This window comes from Canis lupus, chromosome 14 (assembly GCF_003254725.2).
Source record: "Canis lupus dingo isolate Sandy chromosome 14, ASM325472v2, whole genome shotgun sequence".
Taxonomy (NCBI): Eukaryota; Metazoa; Chordata; class Mammalia; order Carnivora; family Canidae; genus Canis; species Canis lupus.
The window spans coordinates 34,540,101-34,555,390 of record NC_064256.1 but is presented as its reverse complement, the minus strand read 5'-3'; the positions used below and the strand labels follow the sequence as shown (position 1 = coordinate 34,555,390).

Below are 15,290 nucleotides of genomic sequence, written 5' to 3'. Positions count from 1 at the left end.
TAGGCAGAGGGAGAAGCAGGCTCCATGCAGGCAGCCCGATGTGGGACTTGGTCCTGGGACCATGCGATCACACCCAGTGCCAAAGGCACATGCTCAACGGCTGAGCCACCCAGACATCTCTAACTTTTACTTTTATTTTTTTAAAGACTTTATTTATTCATGAGAGACAGAGAGAGAGAGAGAGAGACAGAGACAGAGACAGAGAGAGACAGAGTCGCAGGCATAGGGAGAAGCAGGCTCCATGCAGGAAGCCCGATGTGGGACTCGATCCTGGGTCTCCAGGATCAGGCCCTGGGCTTAAGGCAGCGCTAAACCGCGGAGCCACCCGGGCTGCCCTAACTTTTATTTTTAAAGGAAAATATGGCCTAATGTGAAATAAACTGAATTCGAAGTTTTTGAGTCAATATAAGATTATATTTTCAAACTTTTTAAAAATTATCACTGCTTTATAGAAGGATAAAGCTATAAAGAAAGCTAGCGTTTTTGAAGTTTTAAGTTTGATGAAGAGATGGAGGATCATAACTTTCTAAATTGACTAATTTGTGAAATAATATTATTTATTAAGTTTTAAATTTTAATTCCAGCATAGTTAACATACAGTGTTATATTAATTTCACATGTACAATATAGTGATATAGTGATAGATGTATAGATTTAACAATTCTATACATTGCTCAGTGCTGGTCATGATAAATATACTCTTTAATCTGCATCACCTATTTAATCTACAGTCCCTCCCATCTACCTCCCCTTTGGTAACTCAGTTTGTTCTCTATAGTTAAAGAGTCTCTTTCTTTTTTTCCCTCTTGCTTATTATTTTTGTTTGTTTGTTTCTTAAATTCCACATACGAGTGAAATGGTATTTGTCTTTCTCTCACTGACCTATTTCACTGAGTATTATACTCTGTAGCTCCATCCATGTTGTTGCAAATCTCAAGATTTCACTGGTTTTTTATGGCTGAGTAATTTTCTATTGTATATACACACCACATCTTCTTTATCCATTTATCAATTGATGAACACTTGGGTTGCTTCCATAATTTAGCTATTATAAATAAAGACTGTAATAAAGTAGGGGTGCATGTTTCCCTTTGAATTAGTATTTCTGTATTTTTTGGGTAAATACCAAGTAGTGTAATTACTGGATAATAGGATAGTTCTATTTTTAACTTTTTGAGGACCCTTCATACTGTTTTCTACAGTGACTTCAACAGTTTGCATTCCCACCAATAGTGTATGAGGGTTCCTTTTTGTTCACATTTTCACCAACACTTGTTGTTTCTTGGATTTCTTATTTTAGTCATTCTGATGGGTGTGAGGTGATATTTCATTGTAGTTTTGATTTGAATTTCCCTGATGATGAGTGATGTTGAGCATCTTTTCACACTGAACATCTGAATATCTTCTTTGGAGAAATGCCTATTCATGTCTTCTATCCATTTTTAATTGGATTAGCTTTTTTGGTGTTGAGTTGTATAAATCCTTTATATTTGAAATAATAATATTGACATAAAAAATATAATCAGAACGTTTGAAGAAGTGAAATAAGCTGCAAAGAGGTGAGATTTGTTGTCTGTAAATGATTCCATGGACAGAAGGCTACCTTTCAGGTCAAGAGAATAAGGCCGGGCCAGAAGGACAAAGGACAAAGTTAGCTACAGCCTAATTCCTATCATTTATATTAATGTGTCCTAATGAAAAAAACTATGTGAGATCACAGGGCATGCAGAAATATGGACCCTAAAATCAAGGAATTTGCCAGAGTGCTTCCAGCATTATCATGTCTCCTATTGATTGGCTACCATAAGCTTTCTGGTCTACCTGAGATGATATCATTTATACACATACATTTGTGTGCACATCTCTTCAGGCATTTATTAAGCAGGCATATATTGAGTGCCCACTGTCAGGCACTGTGTTAGGTGATTTACATAGTAAAGTAAAGTAAATCAGCGTGAAAAAAAAGAACAAACCCTCTGCATGGCTTCTAAGAAATTTCATGATTTGGATTTGTATATAAAAATACAACTATTTTTAAAAAATACAACTATTTTTTATTATTCTACCAACAATCATCTTTACTCATGGAAGGAAGGCTGGCCTCCTTTCTGTTTGTTGCACACCAAGCTCCTTACCATTCAGGACTTCTGTGGTATGATCTCTGAAAAGTTAAAAAAAAAACCCTGCTAACACAGCATTATGTTACATTAACATACCTGTGTCATTGCAAGCGAATAATATAGACCTTGCTTTGCCATTAGTTCAGCATGTGTTCCTTTTTCCACCACCATCCCATCTTTTATGGTCACAATCAGATCTGCACTTTGAATAGTGGAAAGACGATGTGCTATGACAATTGTAGTCCGACCTTTGCTTGCCTACAAAACAGTAAGTATAGAAAATAAATATGAAATTAATAGAAATAAACTGCAATATTCGATAAAGCTAACTGTAGTATTATTTTACTATTTTTAAGATTTATTTGAGAGAGAGTGTGCACTTGCAAATGAGGGGGAGGAGCAGAGGAAGAGGGAGAGAAAGAATCTCAAGCACACTCCCCATGGAGCACAGAGCCTAACACAGAGCTTTATCTCACAACCTGAGATCATGACCTGAGCCAAAATCAAGAGTTGGATGTTCAACCAGTGGAGCCACCCAGGTGTCCCTGTAGTATTATTTTAAATATCAAGGGAACTTATCTGTTAATATAGAAATTTGGACATTAATAGATTAGGGAAGCCAATAAAAATTAGGATAAAAAGAAAGTCAGAAAGTTAATTAGATTATAATTTAGTGGATTTATAAAATTATAGTATCTTGAACTTGACAGGAAACTAAAGATCATTTAATCTGAGCTATGTAATAGCTGCGTAGCTATTAGTAACTAAAAAGTAATCCAATAACTTCTTCATCTCTAAAATGAGGATATTACTTAACTGGTTGGGTATGAATTCAAGGTAATAATACATGTCTTTAACTTTTTCACAAGTATCTTAGACATATGAAAAAATACACATAAATGTATAGATCAATGCATTTCACAAGCCAAATATATCCAATGCATAGTATCCAGATTTTAAAAAGGTCGTACTAGCACCCTGAGACCTTCTTCAATCATTGTTACTGTTCATCTACACCAACAGTAATCACTATCCTGACTTTAAACAGCATGGATTAGTTTTGATTTTCTGTTGTATTTTACATAAGTGGAACCATGCAGTATATACCCTTCTATGTCTGTGAATCTTTGTTCAACATTATGTTTTCTGATATTCATCCATTTTGTTGTATATAGTTGTAGATCATTTGTTCTTATTACTGAATAAAATTCCATTGTATATACCACAGTTTATTTATCCATACTATTGCTGATTGGCATTTGGATACTTTCAGGGTTTTTTTTCTATTATGAATAGATTCCTATACATGTTTATTTGATGAACATATGTACAGAATTCTACTAGTTACATAGAGGAGGAGAAGAACTGCTGAGTCATATGCTTTAGATTCCTTCAAATAGCTTTTTAAAGTGATTGCTCCAATTTATAAACCCCCCAAAGTACAGGAGAGTTATGACTACCCTATATTCTCACTAATACTTGGTACTTTCTTTGGTAGATGGGTACTATCATATTGTGGCTTTATTTGTATTTCTCTGGTGACTCATTAAGTTGAACAATTTTCATATGGTTGGTGACAATATGGATATTCTCTGTTGTGAATTATCAGGTTTTGCTTGGTTTTCTGTTGGAACTGTTTTATTCTTATCAGTTTTCAGGACTTGTTTAGATATTCTATATACGAGGACTTAGTCACCTAAGATGTATTACAGCGATTTCCCCCCCGCCCCATCAAGTGGTTGTTTTTCACTCTTTATGATATCTTTAGGAACAGAATTAAAAAATTTTGGGACGCCTGGGTGGCTTATCGATTGAGCATCTGCCTTTGGCTCAAGGCATAATCCCGGAATCACGGGACTGCGTCCCACATCGGGCTCCCTGCATGGAGCCTGCTTCTCCCTCTACCTATATCTCTGCCTCTCTCTCTCTGTCTCTCATGAATAAATAAATAAAATCTTTTAAAAAATTAGTGAAGTGCAATTTCTCAACTTTTTGTATAATTTATGTTTTTTTGTGTTCTATTTTAGGAAATCTTTACATAAATCTTTAATATCACATAGATGTTTTCCTATTTTTTTATCTTATAATGTTTACCATTTTGTCTTTCTTATTTAGATCTGTAATTTATCCAGAATTGACTTTTGTATGTGATGTAAAGTAGGAGTCAATGTACATTTTCCCATATAGTTATACAATTGTTCCAGCAGCATTTTTGAAAAGGCCATCTTTACTTTATGTACTGCAGAGTCGTCTTTGTCATTAAATCAGGTGACCATTACTTTGTGTCTGTTTTTGTATTCTGTATAATGTTCTACTATTCAGTAGCATCAATGCTACCATGTCTTAACTACTACAGACTTAAAATAGGCTTTGATATCTGCTAATCTCAGTCTTTCAGCTTTATTGCTTCTCTACAAGACTGTCATGACTATTCTTGAAATAATGTATTTTCTATAAGTGCCTAGCATAATAACATACTTTTGGCATACTATAGGCACAGCAAAAATTTTTGGTGCTCAAGAACTGATAGCTAATATTATTAGTATTAAAAATACTGCTCTATTACTGCTATTTACCTTTATAGTTCTTATTTTCATTTTTATCTATTACAGAAAAGGAAATTGGAATTCAGTCACTGGAAGGACTTGTACTAGAATCTGGTATGGCATTCTCTAGGTTCTGAAAAGTGTTGCTCCATGCAGATGTACTTGATAAAGCAGATGAGTATGTCAGATTCAATTCCAAGCTTAGAAGAAAACTTCTCAGAACACATTATTAAGATTAAATAATAATGTGGAAACAGATTAATGATAAAATATTATATGGAAAAGTTCATATCTTGTCTTTTTTTTAAATTTTTATTTATTTATGATAGTCACAGAGAGAGAGAGAGAGAGAGAGAGAGAGGCAGAGACACAGGCAGAGGGAGAAGCAGGCTCCATGCACCGGGAGCCCGACGTGGGATTCGATCCCGGGTCTCCAGGATCACGCCCTGGGCCAAAGGCAGGTGCCAAACCGCTGCGCCACCCAGGGATCCCCATATCTTGTGTTATAACTATGTTATAACACTATGCTCTACAGACTATGTAGGTCCTGACCTACTGGTCCTGACCACTGATAAAAGTAAAAAGGTTTCCATGTAGATGTACCTTAGCTAGTTTGTTTCAAGCATAGATATTAAGAATCCTTAAAACAGATAAAAAAAAGAGAAAAAAAAAGGATACTTTAACATCTATCCAAGGTAGGGTCTCTCCCTGTTATGACCTCAATAACATTGTAATAATTGGACTAATTATTATTCAAAGCATGTAAATGCATATTATATTTAACCTACCTCTTCTGTCACACAGAGTAGATAATACAGAGAGTTGTTTCTATCTCCAGCAGCCCTACCTATTTCATGCTTCTTTTCTAAAAATATGAGATAATGAGATATGACTAGCACCAAATTTCCCTTGATTTTTTGAGGTTGAAAGCAGATCATCACATTGCATGAATAGCTAATGAAATTTTATGAACAATAGACTAAGAAGACTCATGTTACAGGAGTTATTACATGCTAATTAAGTACAAATAGTAAACAATCTCATGTGTAAATAGTGTATTGTGTTTACAAAGGAAAACATAATTTTCAATAATTTCTCCATTATTTATGTTCTCTGGAATCCTAGGTTTGAATTTTTTTTTTTTTTTGCCAATTTCTGGATCTGTGATCTCAGACTAGATACTTAACCTCCCTGATTCTTAGTTTCCTCATTTGTTAAATGGGGAAACTTATGCTACCTATATTTTAGGGCCACTGTGCAGATTAATGTTCTTGGTACCATATCTTGCACATGGGAAGTTCTTAGGAAATAACTGATTTTTTTTTTTTTAAGGAGGAAAGAGAGAGCACATGTGTGTTGGTGGGAGGGGTGGGGAGGGAGTGAATCTTAAGAGGTAGAGAGTGAGAGAATCTCCACACTGTGTGTGGAGCCTTATTGAGTCTTAGGGCTCAATCTCAAGACTCTGAGATCAAGACATAAGCTGAAATAAAGAGTCAGACATCTAATTGACTGAGCAACCCAGGAACCCCATAAATAACTGATCTTAAATCATTAGTCAAGTATCTTCAAGCTGCAGACCCTTGAGTATTTACTGAGGGTAATTCCAAAGCCCTTGCAGAGCTAATAAGAGGAGCAAAAAAGAATTACAACATAAAGTAATAAATGTATAACAGAAGTTACATAAAAATACTACAGGAGCACAGAAGTAATTAACTGTCTAGTTGAATAGAGAGATTGCCAAACAGATGACTTTTGAGTTGTGTCTTAATGAATGGACAGCAGTTTGCCAAGTGGGAAAAAGGTGGGGCAATTATGACAGAGGCTACACAGCAAGAACAGACAGTTGGGCCTAAAAGAACATGGGTTTCTAAAAAATATTTAAATTCACATTTAGCAGAGGTGTATGAAGAATAGAAGGTCATGGGACTAGGAATAGAATTTGGGGTTAGTTCATATAAAGCAATCTAAACAGTGTTTCTTCTGTAGGGAATACAACTAATTGGAGATTTCTGAATGAGGAAATGGTTTATATAAATGATATTTGTTCTTTACAAATAAGTCATCATTCTATATCTACATATGGATACAGGACTTTCAAGGTCTTTCTCAACCCTTAGATTCTATTTTTTTCCTAGAGCCCAATCCTACCATGTTTTTGAGATTTAAGAGACTGTAAAAAGATCAAGGTAAAAATGACTGATGCTGTAGTGAATAAATATAGGCATGATAGTTTGAATTGTTTTTACTACCTTTTTTCTTTTTACTTGAGACAACTGAATATAAATACCTTAAATATTAAATATATATTAAATTATATATGTGTGTGTATAATTTTAATTGCAAATGACTCACATTAGTTTTATCTTTTATTCTTTAAGGATTTTAAAATTTATTTATTTGAGTGAGGGTGAGAGAGAGACTTCTGTTTTCAACTCAACTGGACTATCAGGAATAAGATTTATCCTCCCATCTGAAACCAAGAAAACAATTAGAAAAATATATGGAGAACTGGTGTTCAAAAGACTCAACATTATCAGGCAGTGAAGCACAGTGATCCCTGAGATACTTAAAACTTACAATTGTCCCAGATTATTGCCTTGAAAGAATTTCCAGGGTGTATTGCAGGGAGGAGGAACACAGGTGGAACTTACTTGATTTACTGGGTTAAGAAGGTGGAGCTAAGAGTCTGGGAAGATGAAGGCAGCAAGAATTCACAGAGAAGAGTGCTGGAGAGGAAAGAAATGCTGAAAGAAAACTTAGAAGATCTTTAGAGGACCCCTTTAAAGTATTCAGCAGATAACTGACTGCAGAACAATGTGAAGAAACTATTCAAGGCTGGAGAGAGAGCTCTTTGAAAGGAATAGAGGGTACCACACCCAACATTCCTAGAGAACAGGAAATTGCCTATTCTAAACAGCATGACTATAAAATTTCAAAATATATAGAGGTATTGAGTAGAGTATTAAAGAATCATGCCTCAATAGTAGAGAATAAGTTGCACTAGACTAAAGATGGCTCTAATCTAGCCTAACAAAAATTAAAAGAGAAGAAAAAAATTAAATTGTTCCTAAGTTAAAATTCCCTCTCAGCAAATATTAAGAAAAACAAAAACAAAAATAAAACAGGACCCAGTATCGTAAAATTCACAATTTTTGACACCCAATAAAAAATGACCTGGCAAGCAAAATAGCAAGAAAAATACAACCAACAATGAGATGAAAAATCAAGTAATCAAACTGCTCCAGACCTAATACAGGTGTAAGAATTAGTAGACAAGGACATTAAAACAATTATTGTAACTCTATCTCATATATCCAAAAAATTAAGTAGACATATCTGAACTATAAAAATAACCATAAGCATTTTCTAGGTATGAAAAATACAATGTCTATGAAAAAAAAACATAGTAAATGGGAATGATGAATTAAATATTGTGGAAGAAAAAGCAAGTGAACTCAAAGACAGCAATTGAAATGATTCAAAATTAAACACAGAGAGAAAAGACAATAAAAATATATTAAGAAAATATCAATAAGGTGTAAGACAAAATCAATCAGCATAATGTATGTGTAATTGGTATTCCTGAGGTGGGGTAAAAAAAATTTGAAGGAACAATGGTAAAATGTTTCCACATTTGATGAGAGCTTTGACTTCACATATCCAAGAAGCTCAACACAAAAGCATTAAGGAAACTACTCCAAGGTATATCAAAATCAAATTATTTAGTAGTAGAGATAAAGAAGAAAATCTTAAAAGCAGCCATAGGTTAAAAAAAAAAAAAAGACACATTACATAGAAAGGAGCAAAGATAAAAATGACAGTAGATTTCTCATCAGAACAAATGCATGTAAAAAGTCAGCTGAGCAATGTCTTTAGAATACTGAAAGAAAACAAAAAGCAAACAACTCTCAGCCTCAATTTATATATCCAGAAAAGTATATTTTTCAGAGATGAAGGTGAAGCAATGACTTTTTCAGATATATAAAACCTGAAATTATTCATCAACAGTAGAACTGTGCTACACTGAAGGAAGTCCTTCAAGTAAAAGGAAATGATGCCAAATGGAAACATGGATATACACAAAGAAATAAAGAGCACTAGAAATGGTAACTATATGGAGAATTATATGATTTTTCCTTATTATTTAAATCTCATAAAAAATGACTAATCAAAAAACAAAAAACAATGTAGCATGCGGCTTATAACATATGTTTATACTTATGATAAGTATATATATAAAATATATATATAAATAAGTGAAATGTCTAATAATAGCTCAAAGGTCAGAAATGGAGGAATGGAAGTATACTAATGTAAGGTCTACTGTATGCGAGGTGTTGTAATATCATTTAGAGGGAGATTGTAATAAGTTAAAGATGTAAACAATAAACTCTAAACCCATCACTGAAATAGCAAAGAGTTATAGCTAAAACTCACAAAAGAGATAAAAGAGGATTATAAAAAGTACTCATTTGGATTAACAACCAAATAAAGGCAGAACACAAGGAAAACAGGAATCAACAGTAGGAAAAAAAATAGCAAGATGGTCTACTTATATTTCACCTTGGCAATGATTACATTAAATATAAATGTCTAAATACACCAACTAAAAGTCAGGGATTGTCAGACTGAATACAACAGGCAAGATCCAGCTATATGCCACTTATAAGAAACACATTTTAAATACAAAGACACAAATAGGTCATCAATAAATGGATGGAAAAGATATACCATGCTAACACTAAGTAAAAGATAAATGGATAAAGAAGATGTGGTTTATGTATACAATGGAATATTACTCAGCCATTAGAAATGACAAATACCCACCATTTGCTTCAACGTGGATGGAACTGGAGGGTATTATGCTGAGTGAAATGAGTCAATCAGAGAAGGACAAACATTATATGTTCTCATTCATTTGGGGAATATAAATAATAGTGAAAGGGAATAGAAGGGAAGGGAGAAGAAATGTGTGGGAAATATCAGAAAGGGAGACAGAACGTAAAGACTGCTAACTCTGGGAAACGAAATAGGGGTGGTGGAAGGGGAGGAGGGCGGGGGGTGGGGATGAATGGGTGATGGGCACTGAGGGGGGCACTTGACAGGATGAGCACTGGGTGTTATTCTGTATGTTGGCAAATTGAACACCAATAAAAAACAAATTTATTATTAAAAAAAATAAATGAAACAATAAAAAATAAAAAATAAATGAAACAATAAACAGAAGCATAATTGTAATTAGATATGAAATCTGCATTTTCAAAAGATTATAATAAAATTAATAAAGATGGAATAGATTTGAAAAAAAATCATATGCTCATTTCAGTAGATTCAGAAAAAGCATTTGACAAAGTATAATACACAGTCATGATAAAAAACCCTCAACAAAGTGGGTTTAGAAGGAACATACCTCAACATAATAAAGGCCATGTAAGAAAAAGCTACAGTTAACATCATGCACAATGGTGAAAAACAGAGCTTTTCCCCTAAGGTCAGGAACAAGATAAGGATGTTCACGCTTACCACTTTTATTCAACATGGTACTGGAAGTCCTTACCATAACAATCAGACATGAGGAAGGAATAAAAGGCATCCACAATGGTAAGGAAGAAATAAAACTTTCACTATCTGCAGATGACATGATAATATGTATAGAAAACCATAAAGATTCTACCAAAAAACTACTGGAACTGATATCTGAATTTAGTAAGGTCACAAGGTACAAAACCAATATATAGAAATCCATTGCATTTGTATATGCTAATGATGAAGTAGCAGAAAGAGAAATAAGAAAGCAATCCCATTTGCAATTGTACCCAAAATTATAAAATATGTAGGAATAAACTTAACCAAAGAGGTGAAGGACCTGTACTCTGAAAACTATAAAACCCTGATGAAAGAAACTAACGATGACAGAAACAAATGGAAAGATACCCATGAGCATGGATTGGAAGAACAAATATTGTTAAAATGTTCATGCTACACAAAGAAATCTACAGATTTCTTTTCCTCCTCTTCCTCTTCCTCCTTTTTTTTTTTCTAAAGTAAGTTCTATGACCAATGTGAGGCTTAAACTCATGACCCTGAGATCAGAGTCACATGCTTTATCAACTGAGCCATATTTTCATATATTATAGAATGTAAAAGGTGCCCTGCAATCTACAGATTTAATGCAATCACTACCAAAGTACCAATAGCATTTTTCACAGAACTAGAACCAATAATGCTAAAATTTGTATGGAACCACAAAGTATGTTAACTACACTGGAATTAAATTTAAAAAATAAAACAGAATAAAGAGCAAAGGATATAACCAGGCTAGAGAGGTTTATTTTGTAATGATAAAGGGGTCAATTCATCAAAAGGACATGAATCTTGACTCTTTATGCACATAATAGAGCTCCAAAATACATGACACCAAAATAGATACAACTGCAAATCCCCAAATACAAATCCACAAATCCACACAATAATAATTCAAGTATTCAATACCCTTCTCCCAATAATTTATAGAAGTAGCTAGAGAATCTGGAAGACTTGAATAATACTATTTTTTTTTTTTTTTTTTTTTTTTTATTTTTTTTTTATTATTGGTGTTCAATTTACTAACATACAGAATAACACCCAGTGCCCGTCACCCATTCACTCCCACCCCCCGCCCTCCTCCCCTTCTACCACCCCTAGTTCGTTTCCCAGAGTTAGCAGTCTTTACGTTCTGTCTCCCTTTCTGATATTTCCCACACATTTCTTCTCCCTTCCCTTGTTTTCCCTTTCACTATTATTTATATTCCCCAAATGAATGAGAACATATAATGTTTGTCCTTCTCCGACTGACTTACTTCACTCAGCATAATACCCTCCAGTTCCATCCACGTTGAAGCAAATGGTGGGTATTTGTCATTTCTAATAGCTGAGTAATATTCCATTGTATACATAAACCACATCTTCTTTATCCATTCATCTTTCGTTGGACACCGAGGCTCCTTCCACAGTTTGGCTATCGTGGCCATTGCTGCTAGAAACATCGGGGTGCAGGTGTCCCGGCGTTTCATTGCATTTGTATCTTTGGGGTAAATCCCCAACAGTGCAATTGCTGGGTCGTAGGGCAGGTATATTTTTAACTGTTTGAGGAACCTCCACACAGTTTTCCAGAGTGGCTGCACCAGTTCACATTCCCACCAACAGTGTAGGAGGGTTCCCTTTTCTCCGCATCCTCTCCAACATTTGTTGTTTCCTGCCTTGTTAATTTTCCCCATTCTCACTGGTGTGAGGTGGTATCTCATTGTAGTTTTGATTTGTATTTCCCTGATGGCAAGTGATGCAGAGCATTTTCTCATATGCATGTTGGCCATGTCTATGTCTTCCTCTGTGAGATTTCTGTTCATGTCTTTTGCCCATTTCATGATTGGATTGTTTGTTTCTTTGGTGTTGAGTTTAATAAGTTCTTTATAGATCCTGGAAACTAGCCCTTTATCTGATATGTCATTTGCAAATATCTTCTCCCATTCTGTAGGTTGTCTTTGAGTTTTGTTGACTGTATCCTTTGCTGTGCAAAAGCTTCTTATCTTGATGAAGTCCCAATAGTTCATTTTGCTTTTGTTTCTTTTGCCTTTGTGGATGTATCTTGCAAGAAGTTACTATGGCCGAGTTCAAAAAGGGTGTTGCCTGTGTTCTTCTCTAGGATTTTGATGGAATCTTGTCTCACATTTAGATCTTTCATCCATTTTGAGTTTATCTTTGTGTATGGTGAAAGGGAGTGGTCTAGTTTCATTCTTCTGCATGTGGATGTCCAATTTTCCCAGCACCATTTATTGAAGAGACTGTCTTTCTTCCAATGGATAGTCTTTCCTCCTTTATCGAATATTAGTTGCCCATAAAGTTCAGGGTCCACTTCTGGATTCTCTATTCTGTTCCACTGATCTATGTGTCTGTTTTTGTGCCAGTACCACACTGTCTTGATGACCACAGCTTTGTAGTACAACCTGAAATCTGGCATTGTGATGCCCCCAGATATGGTTTTCTTTTTTAAAATTCCCCTGGCTATTCGGGGTCTTTTCTGATTCCACACAAATCTTAAAATAATTTGTTCTAATTCTCTGAAGAAAGTCCATGGTATTTTGATAGGGATTGCATTAAACGTGTATATTGCCCTGGGTAACATTGACATTTTCACAATATTAATTCTGCCAATCCATGAGCATGGAATATTTTTCCATCTCTTTGTGTCTTCCTCAATTTCTTTCAGAAGTGTTCTATAGTTTTGAGGGTATAGATCCTTTACATCTTTGGTGAGGTTTATTCCTAGGTATCTTATGCTTTTGGGTGCAATTGTAAATGGGATTGACTCCTTAATTTCTCTTTCTTCTGTCTCATTGTTAGTGTATAGAAATGCCACTGACTTCTGGGCATTGATTTTGTATCCTGCCACGCTACCGAATTGCTGTATGAGTTCTAGCAATCTTGGGGTGGAGACTTTTGGGTTTTCTATGTAGAGTATCATGTCATCGGCGAAGAGAGAGAGTTTGACTTCTTCTTTGCCAATTTGAATGCCTTTAATGTCTTTTTGTTGTCTGATTGCTGAGGCTAGGACTTCCAGTACTATGTTGAATAGCAGTGGTGAGAGTGGACATCCCTGTCTTGTTCCTGATCTTAGGGGAAAGGCTCCCAGTGCTTCCCCATTGAGAATGATATTTGCTGTGGGCTTTTCATAGATGGCTTTTAAGATGTCGAGGAATGTTCCCTCTATCCCTACACTTTGAAGAGTTTTGATCAGGAATGGATGCTGTATTTTGTCAAATGCTTTCTCTGCATCCAATGAGAGGATCATATGGTTCTTGGTTTTTCTCTTGCTGATATGATGAATCACATTGATTGTTTTACGGGTGTTGAACCAGCCTTGTGTCCCAGGGATAAATCCTACTTGGTCATGGTGAATAATTTTCTTAATGTACTGTTGGATCCTATTGGCCAGTATCTTGTTGAGAATTTTTGCATCCATGTTCATCAGGGATATTGGTCTGTAATTCTCCTTTTTGGCGGGGTCTTTGTCTGGCTTTGGAATTAAGGTGATGCTGGCTTCATAGAACGAATTTGGAAGTACTCCATCTCTTTCTATCTTTCCAAACAGCTTTAGGAGAATAGGTATGATTTCTTCTTTAAACGTTTGATAAAATTCTCCTGGGAAGCCATCTGGCCCTGGACTCTTGTGTCTTGGGAGGTTTTTGATGACTGCTTCAATTTCCTCCCTGGTTATTGGCCTGTTCAGGTTTTCTATTTCTTCCTGTTCCAGTTTTGGTAGTTTGTGGCTTTCCAGGAATGCGTCCATTTCTTCTAGATTGCCTAATTTATTGGCGTAGAGCTGTTCATAATATGTTTTTAAAATCGTTTGTATTTCCTTGGTGTTGGTAGTGATCTCTCCTTTCTCATTCATGATTTTATTAATTTGAGTCTTCTCTCTCTTCTTTTTAATAAGGCTGGCTAATGGTTTATCTATCTTATTAATTCTTTCAAAGAACCAACTCCTGGTTCTGTTGATCTGTTCCACAGTTCTTCTGGTCTCGATTTCGTTGAGTTCTGCTCGAATCTTTATTATCTCCCTTCTTCTCTTGGGTGTAGGATCTATTTGCTGTTTTTTCTCTAGCTCCTTTATGTGTAAGGTTAGCTTTTGTATTTGAGTTCTTTCCAGTTTTTGAATGGATGCTTGTATTGCGATGTATTTCCCCCTTAGGACTGCTTTTGCTGCATCCCAAAGATTTTGAACGGTTGTATCTTCATTCTCATTAGTTTCCATGAATCTTTTTAATTCTTCCTTAATTTCCTGGTTGACCCTTTTATCTTTTAGCAGGATGGTCCTTAACCTCCATGTGTTTGAGGTCCTTCCAAACTTCTTGTTGTGATTTAGTTCTAATTTCAAGGCATTATGGTCCGAGAATATGCAGGGGACAATCCCAATCTTTTGGTATCGGTTCAGACCCGATTTGTGACCCAATATGTGGTCTATTCTGGAGAAAGTTCCATGTGCGCTTGAGAAGAATGTGTATTCAGTTGAGTTTGGATGTAAAGTTCTGTAGATATCTGTGAAATCCATCTGGTCCAGTGTATCATTTAAAGCTCTCGTTTCTTTGGAGATGTTTTGCTTAGAAGACCTATCAAGTATAGAAAGAGCTAGATTGAAGTCACCAAGTATAAGTGTATTATTATCTAAGTATTTCTTCACTTTGGTTAATAATTGATTTATATATTTGGCAGCTCCCACATTCGGAGCATATATATTGAGGATTGTTAAGTCCTCTTGTTGAATAGATCCTTTAAGTATGATATAGTGTCCCTCTTCATCTCTCACTACAGTCTTTGGGGTAAATTTTAGTTTATCTGATATAAGGATGGCTACCCCTGCTTTCTTTTGAGGACCATTCGAATGGTAAATGGTTCTCCAACCTTTTATTTTCAGGCTGTAGGTGTCCTTCTGTCTAAAATGAGTCTCTTGTAGACAGCAAATAGATGGGTGCTGCTTTTTTATCCAGTCTGAAACCCTGCGCCTTTTGATGGGGTCATTAAGCCGTTCACATTCAGAGTTACTATTGAGAGATATGAGTTTAGTGTCATCATGATATCTATTCAGTCT

General features: G+C 35.2%; 1 protein-coding gene and 1 long non-coding RNA gene across 2 annotated transcripts in view; one reads left to right on the top strand and one right to left on the bottom strand.

Moving 5' to 3' along the window:
- Window positions 1–15,290, bottom strand: part of ABCB5 (ATP binding cassette subfamily B member 5) — a 161,836-nt gene that overhangs the window by 69,873 nt on the left and 76,673 nt on the right. The window contains 1 exon segment of the mRNA XM_035698671.2: window positions 2,217–2,378. Coding sequence (XP_035554564.2) covers window positions 2,217–2,378 — 162 coding nt within the window.
- On the top strand, window positions 2,107–4,909 carry LOC118350657 (uncharacterized). Its single transcript, XR_004804880.2, has 3 exons — window positions 2,107–2,388; window positions 4,236–4,388; window positions 4,733–4,909. It is a non-coding gene; the product is annotated as an uncharacterized LOC118350657 (long non-coding RNA).